At 35.2% G+C, this 8911-nt stretch overlaps 1 protein-coding gene across 1 annotated transcript; it reads left to right on the forward strand.

The window, feature by feature from the left end:
• The first annotated feature begins 3206 nt into the window (after positions 1–3206).
• On the forward strand, positions 3207–6254 carry LOC115977142 (triphosphate tunnel metalloenzyme 3-like). Its single transcript, XM_031098821.1, has 2 exons — positions 3207–4081; positions 6003–6254. The coding sequence occupies exons 1-2, from the start codon at positions 3481–3483 to the stop codon at positions 6017–6019; spliced, it is 618 nt and encodes a 205-aa protein (XP_030954681.1). The 5' UTR covers positions 3207–3480; the 3' UTR covers positions 6020–6254.
• The last annotated feature ends 2657 nt before the right edge of the window (positions 6255–8911 follow it).

An 8911-nucleotide genomic window follows, 5' to 3' on the forward strand; every position in this document is an offset into this window, starting at 1 on the left:
GACTTAGCGATGTATGACATGCAAATTACATCATATGATGCAAATCTAAGTTTTTTTATGGATGACTTTATAATTTACATGATTATTCAACATACAAAGCCATTATCAATGTGTTTTTTGCTTTAAATCTGAAAATATGTAGGATCTTACGATTCACGATCTGATCCTACGATCTACGATCCCACCTACTTTCAACGATCCTGCGTAGGATCCCAATTTTGACAACCTTGATCGTGACTTAAAGTTATGATTTTAGTTTAAAAAACTATTAAACACAAATTTGTGTGCATTAGTCATTTCCCTAATCTATGTACTTTTACCCAAAAGCTCAAGATAATCCAGGATTGGCAATATCAAAAGCTCAAGATACTTGGCAATATGAAAAAACCCAAGATGATTACTACTTGGCAAACTAACATTTTAAAGCCCAAAACTATTACCATTTGGCTAGGGGCGGAGCTAAAAATTTATCTTTGGGAGGGCCGGTCAAGACTAAATAATCATATTGATTCACAAAAAATATATGTGTCTCTATTTATGTATGTATGTATGACCCACTAATCAATGCTCTAATGAATTTTTGTAAAGAGATTGAAGAGAATTAGTGTAAGACTATGAGAACATTTGCACTGAGTGATGAGCTCTTTTGGAAGAGACTAGAAAGTAGAACATTGGAAAATACATATTGAAAAGGTGAAGTAGTTTTTAAGGGAAGCTAATAGTAAAAGTGAGTAAAACTGTAAAACTATAAAAGTTGTGGACTTGTTGATGTGTTGGGGGGAGGAGAGATGGAGGAAAGACTGAAAAAAAGTCAAAGTAATTAAGTAAATTTGAATGAAACAAGTAGTCAAGGATACATGGGGGGGGCAGTTAGTTTCATTTGGAGGGGTCAGCTCTAACAACAATTCTGTAGAACCTATTTTTTAGCAACTATAATAAAATTTTGAGCATTTTTGGGGGGGGCATGGCCCCCATAGTAAAATGTAGCTCTGCCCCTATTTGGCACACAATTATTTCGATAGCCCAAGGCTAATAACGCTTGGCAAATATTATCATATTATTTCAAAAGCTCAAGAATGTTAATACTTGGCAAATCCTATTATTATAAAATCCCAAGGCCAATAATACTTGGCAAATATTATCATATTATTTCAAAACCACAAGACTTATAATGCTTGGAAAATTCTATTATTTTAAGAGCCCAATTAAGATTAACAACACTTGGCAAATACTATGCTTTAAAAGCCTAAGACCAATGATTATTGGCAAACACAATAATCTAATGTAAATATTTTACTTAAAGCCCAATGCTAATAATTCTTGGCAAATAAAATTATCTAGCAACTATATCAAAGCCCATGAAGATTATAAACTCATGGAAATTATTTATTTTTATACCATATTACAAACTCATGGAAGTTATCTTTAAAAACCCATGGTTACTATTTATCTCATGCCACACTATTTATCTCGGCAAAAATGGCTAATTATTTAAGCTCATAATTAGGAAATACCACTATATTTATCTTCAATACGCATGGCAATTATTTATCTTACAAACCCATGGCAATCATTTATAAAAAGCCCATGAAAAATTATATTATTTCATCATGATAATTATTTATCTTATGTTGTATTATTTATTTCACTAACCTTTGAAGCTCATTGACATTATCTCTATCAAAGCCCATGGAAAATATTATTTATAAAAGACCATGGAAATCATTATTTAAAAACCCATGGCAAATATTCATGGTAACCTAACATATACGCTACTTTTACTAACAATAAAAGTCCATTTAAATTATAAACCCATGGCAACCATGGCAATATTATTTATCTTATTTGAAGAAAAAAACATATATTATTTATCTTATAGGCCCAAAGAACTACATCAAAGGTGGAAGCCCAAGTGAAAGACTCCCAAGACAAGGCCCAACCCGAAAATTTAGTCCACATGACAAAACCCAGCAATAAACATCAGCAAAGGAGACCCACGATTGTAACTATGATCCCTTAATTCAGCTCTAATCAAATGCCATCTATCACGAGCATCTATTTGCGCAATCATTAACTTCAAAGCCTTGGTTGTTGCCGGTACTCTAGTGGAAGATGCTATTAATGATGGCATAATTGAGGAAGAAAAGAACCTTGTCTCCAAAGAAGGTACAATCAATGCAATCAACTCCCAAAAATCATCAGTTGCCAAGACTAAAAGAAATTTCTCAGAATTACAATACTTAAGAGTGGTCTTGGATAAACTACAAACTAAAGGAATTTTTGAAGCCATTGGATCCTAAGCCGATTACACACATCCTATGCCTAGAAGTTACTACCCCAATGCTCATTACAAATATCATCAAGTGAAAGATCACACAACTATACTGTTTTCATTTAAGGCACGACATTCAAGATCTCACTGACCACCAAGTCATTTATCCACCTTCATCAGCCAATCGTCCCAACTTTGATTAAGCTTCACTCCACAAGGCACCAGATCATCGTTGGGATTGCAAAACCATTGTTTAACTTACAAGTTGTTTTCAGATTGCATGTTCCAATTCTAGTTAAGGATGTTTCTTTAAATTATGGAATTTCATGTTTCATCTTGTTTGTTTGTGTGCATATACATATAAAAAAATCCGAAGAAAAGGAAAAAAAAAAAAAATAGTTTAGTACTTTATGGATTGAGAGGCATTTGGTTCAATGAAGGCACTACACAATACAAGTACTTCATGGATGTCATTGAAGCTATGGATGAGCTTAGTCGTGTAAATGGAAATAATGCTCAGGCATCAACCTAAAAAACATAGACACAAAATGCAAGGCCAAGCATCAGCTCAATTCTTGCAAGTTGTGGTCGTGGTCGGCGTGTTGTTACCCGTGTTGTCGGTCCCGAGATACCTCGAACCATCCCTCACTTTGTTACTGACCCCAAGTTACCTCTACTCTATCCATCCTTCCCAAATTAGATATTACTACCGAGACCAGTCTCCAAAACTCGAGATGCTATTTACTTTTCTTTTTTCTTTTTTTTTTCTTTTTTTTAACTGAAGAGATCTATTTAACTAATATATTTAGTATTTACTAGTTGGTTCTAAAATATATATATATATATATATACACTAGTTTATAAATAAATAAACTAATATATTTACTTTTCGGCCACAAAAAATTGACCAAGAGGACAAAAAAAAATCCATTTAAACTATATTCCTTTGTTTTGATGAGAAGCCACTTTGAATGAGTGAGTGAAAATACCGTTCGAAGAGAGATGCTGAGAAGAAAGCCTAGCAAGATCGAAGTCAAGATCGAAGACAAAGACGAACTCGAACAAGCCCGCAAACACGCCACCGCCACCAACACCACTTCCGCCAGCGCCACCACCAACACCACCGCTCTCCTCCACCACCTCGATCGCCACAACAACAAAGACCCCTCTTCTGTCCAAAACCGCATCGGCCTCTCCTCCCAATAATAATGGAGGTCGAGGTCAAGCTGCGGCTTCCTGATGCCGTGGCCCACCGCCACGTCACCACACTCCTCTCCCCATTCCACGTCGCCACCCACCGCCAAGAGAACCACTTCTTCGACGGCTCCTCCGGCGAGCTCTCATCGCGCCGAGCCACCCTCCGTCTCCGATTCTCCGACACCGACCCTCTCTGCGTCGTCACTCTCAAGGCCAAAGCCGTCATCGTCGACGGCGTCAGCCGCGTCGAGGAGGATGAGGAACCGTTGGACCCGTCGATCGGAAGAGACTGCGTGGCCGAGCCGGAGAAGATTCTGTCGAGCGCGGCGGAGTCTAGGGTTTTGAGGAGGGCGAAGGAGGAGTTTGGGGCGCTAGGGTTTGTGGGGTTAGGAGGGTTTAGGAATGTGAGGGAAGTATATGAGTGGAAAGGTTTGAAATTGGAGGTGGATGAGACTGATTTCGGGTTTGGGACTCTGTATGAGATTGAATGCGAAAGTAGTGATCCTGAGGAGGCCAAGAAATTGATCGAAGAGTTTCTCAAAGACAATGGGATCAATTATTCTTACTCAGTCACCTCCAAGTTCGCGATTTTTCGCTCCGGGAACCTGCCAGGTGAGTGAATTTTTGTTTTGTTACTATGTTTGTTTGAGTTTTGGATATGGGTTTTTTGTTGATGAAGTTTTTAGTTGGGTATTTATTTGATTGCTAGGTTGATTTAGAATTGTTATGGTTTCAATGATTGGAATATATATACATGGATTTGAATTGGGATTGAGAACCAAATTCTTCAAGCTTATCAGAGTCTGGAATTTTCACGAAAGTGTCTTGTATATACCAAATCAACTCTCAACATAATATTTTGCATTTCTTTGATACCCCAAATATAATTTTGTACACATATATGAACTCATAGTTGATTGCATAGTTGACTGCTATTTTCATACGGCAGAACAAGAGGTTCTCTAATTAAATTCAAGCACCATGGTTGCATTGACTAGTGAAACACAAACAATGTTAACTTTTCCAAGGACAATTACAATTACAATTACAATTAAATTCAATGCAGCTGTGCGATTAAATTTAATTGGGGAACTTAATGTACTGTTCCTGAGGAACTGTACCTAAGTTTTGCCTATTTTCATCTACCTTATGTTTGGTTGAAAGGCAAATAGGGAGAGAGGAGAGGAGAGGAGAAGGGATACTAAAATTAGTGTTATATCTGTTTTGCATGGCCTATCCTAGGCCTGGGTAAAGGATAGGGTTTGTGGTAGGTTGATAGCAAGCCTAAAACTTCTTTTTACATCTTATGAACAAGGTAGCCAACTGCAATTAGGATTAAGGCTTAGTTGAGTTGAATGTGTCAAATTGACTAATGGTTGTTCCAACCTTGTCCTTCATGTAATCTTCATTTGCAACCTTGAACAACCTCTTGAATGTCATGATTATCATCTTTGATGGTTGTAGTCTCTGATTTGGTTGTGATATTTTATATGGTTCGAAGTTCTTATTGTCTGTCTTGTGACACATCATCCTTGTTCTTCTTATTGCTGAACCTAGTTCTTCCGCTTACTTTAAAACAAGCTTCATTATAGCTGTTTTTGTCAATTGATCCTCAAATACAATTGTATTCCAATTCTAATGTTATTGACCAGGAATGAAATATGTATTTGAAAATACCAGCCTAGTCAACAATCCTATGTTATGAATATGAGGTGATACAGCCTCCTATAAAAATAACATTACGGTTGCATTGAAGTCCAGTCACCTAGCTCATTTTCATGAATATGAACATGATGCATTCCTTACTCAAATGCCTATTCAAACTTTAGAGATTCGTTTGTTAATGCATTCTCATTCTAGAGCATGCATGATCTCATCAAGAGTTAGGCAAAAACTATTCAATGTTTACAATAATCATTTCACCTTTTTTTTTTTTTCTATGCATAACCAAATCAATAATTCTTATCACTTTCTGGCCTTATTTTTGGTTATCAAGTTATCCCCTACAGAACCCTTTCCTTTGACGTACAACAAGGGTATCCTGACCTATGTCAGGATCCTTGGGTCCTGAAGAACTTTTTTCATGTGAGCAACCTTCTGACACCAGATTGATAGTGCTGTGACTAGATACCATGCTACTTTTAAAATGTCCATCTTGACAAAGGAACTTATTTTGTAACCCATATAAAATTCTATGCATATGTTGTCATTCAAATGGTAATTAGAAGAATTGTGGTATATCTGCGAGTTTTGGGACTGTACTTATGGGAAAGACAGGTCCAATTGGCTTGATATTAATGCCCCATCTCTGATTGATCTTTCACCCTATCAATTATGCTGTAGTTCTATTGACATAATACAAATAGTGGAAACTAGTTTTTCCATGACTGAGATTAAGATTTGCTATATTTATTAGAAACTTGACGCTCCTTAATCTAATTATGACTGCTATTCCCATCCACCTGTAAATCTCACCATTGAATGTCGAGCGACTTTAATGGGATTATTTATCCATTTACTATGCATTTTGCAGGCTATCCCAGACAATGATTATCAGTGGACAGTGACTAGTGAGGTGAAAGATGTCCGGGTGATGAAGCAAGGTTTAGAATTAGACTCGTAAAGAAAATGATTTTCTTTCCCCTCAACCTCAAGCATCTTACTCCCAAATGTTGTGTCCCCCAGAATTGATTAGTCCTAAGTTTGTAATAAACCATTTTCTATCTTGTGGCACACTATTATTAGTACTTTTTCCTTGATGATCTACTCTTTTTTTGGATCCAAATGATAGGGTATCAGCATTCACGCCAATATATGCTCATATAGATCGTGTCAGCGTCTATGGGTTTAATAAACATATGAAAATCTAGTACTACAAAAAAATGCACAACTTTCCCACATGGCTAGCTATGATTAGTGAAGACAAAAGCGATAAGTCTATGTGAGAGTGACAAGTAGTCAGATACAGTTTGCCGCATATGAGAGTTAGAGGCAAAAATTGTGAATTTGTTTGTGGTAGTAGAACTCAAATAAACTTTTCTACGTTGTTTGGGAGGCAAGGTTAAAGTTTCATAAATGCATGAACAAAAGATATACAGGAAGTTTTTTTGTTTTTATATGCAGGAAGTTTACATGTAACTATCAACTATCGGACATCATAATGCCCCTTGAAGTATCTTGAAGTATAAAGGGAAAAAGACTACTGCATTCTTTCTTTGTAAAGTGTTTTACTTAAAATATTTTCAGCATTTTAGCATTTTATAGTGTTTGTTTTGTTGTAAAATGTTAGTCAAAATGAAAACATTTTCAATTGACTGTTAAAATCCTTCGTAAAATTTTTGTAAGTTTTGGAGACCTATGCTTGGAAAACTTTACATCACATCAAACCTCTGAAAATATTTTGACTTGAAATGTTTTGACAATGAAACAAACGGACATAGAAAATAAAATACTAGACAACCAGCTCCAATAGGTTAATTATATAAGTACAGGTTTTACTGAAGTTTTTCTAAAGTAGATGATTAATATATGTCTTAGGTCATACGTTAACTCGGCCAATTATATAATGATTCTTATTACCGAAGCGTACAATGTAAATACACCGGCATGTTTATAGGTGTGGAATCAGACTCTGCGCAGAGACCTCGTATGAATGGTAAATGAAAGGATGAATTTGTGGTACACAAAACGACTGGCATGGAAAGTCTGCATCCTGTCTGATTGTTTCCTGCAAATGTTCAGAAATGCTTTGAAGAAAGTTTGGAATTGACCGATATCTATATATCTTGTCCCTTACTATTGGCCAAGACCAAACGTTTGAACTGACGATCTCCTAGGCGTGTTGAAATGACGATCTCCTACCTAAAAACTAAAAACATGTGTTTGAAAACATATGTAAAAATATGTATAGGTGGAAAAATGTGTAGAAATATGTATAATATTGTTTAAAAACTGAAAACATGCGTTTGAGAAGATGTACCAACCGGGGCCTAATTTTCCTTTTCATATGTTTCCAAAAAGCTTGAAACGTGGGCTGCAGGTTCAGGTTCATAACAGCCCAGTAAAAAATGCAAGTCCCACCAAGTTAGCATGGTTAAGACTTCAGATGTTGCAACGATTGTTTCAGAGTTTAAGCTTTAAAAGAGACATGGTTAATTCCCTTCCTGCAACACCAAATACTTGCCTTGAAAATCATAAGGGTCGTTTGAGTGGTTTTTAAGCCTCATAATTTTCTATGAAATTTTGTAAACAAGTCTCATAGGCTTGGGACCACCTCTAAAGAATTCCTCCATATAATTATGCGGTGCATATGAAACACAATGATTACAATTAATGCGTATCTGAAGAATAGTAAAGGGTCCTAAGAGTCCTGTGCATCCATGTCAAGAAAAAAAAAAAAGTCTGTTTTTGAATAGATTATTCAATTTGGTGTAATAACATCTACCATCAATGCAAAACCTTTGAAAAAGAGGGCATCACATTGTGCTCTCTCTAGAAGTTCTTTTTTTAAGTAGAAAATTGGGTCAAATCTATTTGCCTAATTCAAAATTTACAAATTATAATCATAGTTATCAAAATTGAATCAAGTATTGAACTATTAAGAGAGTGATAGGATGATTCACTGATTCAACCGTTGGATTATTGGTTCAATATTTGGGTCACTAATGTCTTTTTACAAGGAAATATGAAAGAAAACGTCATCTTATTGTTAATCATAAATTGTTGTTCCCACAATTTTTCATCTAATGGTTAAAAAGCCCCATATATTTGATTTCCAACTATCTTTATTTTTTTCTTTTTCGAATTTATTATTTGAAATAATTTTCAAGGTGGACACCAAGAATCCTATTCCAACTATATATATATATATATATATATATATATATATAAATAAAAAGGATAAATTATTAAAATTAAGACAATATTTAATTTAAACATGAATATGCAAGTATACCAAAGATTAAAATTTATAGAATATTATTCAGTTTTTTTTTTTTTTTTTCAAATATAGAATTAATTTTTTATGTAAAAGAATGATTGTTATATGATTAACTATACTTGATGGATAAGTAAAAATACAAAAATTAATTGGATCCAAAATGAGGAAATCTGCCTAAAGAGAGTGATAGCTCCTATTGATGAAAATGAGTGTCACTTGAGACCTTAAATAGTATTAGTCTATTAGATCATATTCACGCGTACATGATCCTTAGTTAGTATTGCGAAAATCCAAAATTTCACCATTTCCATTTAATTTCCAAGTTTGAAATAAAGAGGATTTTCACCATTTCCTTTTACCTCCAAGTTTGAAATAAAGAGGATCCTGATCGGCTGATCCTGAGGAAGTAGAGAGAAATTGTATCAATTTCCCCCTAGCTAGACTAGGATGTCCAAGCACCCCAAAATACATAACTTACTAACTTGAGCTGCGCCAACCTATCA

The sequence above is a fragment of the Quercus lobata genome, chromosome 2 (genome assembly GCF_001633185.2).
Source record: "Quercus lobata isolate SW786 chromosome 2, ValleyOak3.0 Primary Assembly, whole genome shotgun sequence".
Lineage (NCBI taxonomy): Eukaryota > Viridiplantae > Streptophyta > Magnoliopsida > Fagales > Fagaceae > Quercus > Quercus lobata.

What these genes read in the sequence shown, in the direction of transcription:
- LOC115977142 (XM_031098821.1), top strand. Translation starts at nt 3,481, where the DNA reads ATGGAGGTCGAGGTCAAGCTGCGGCTTCCTGATGCCGTGGCCCACCGC.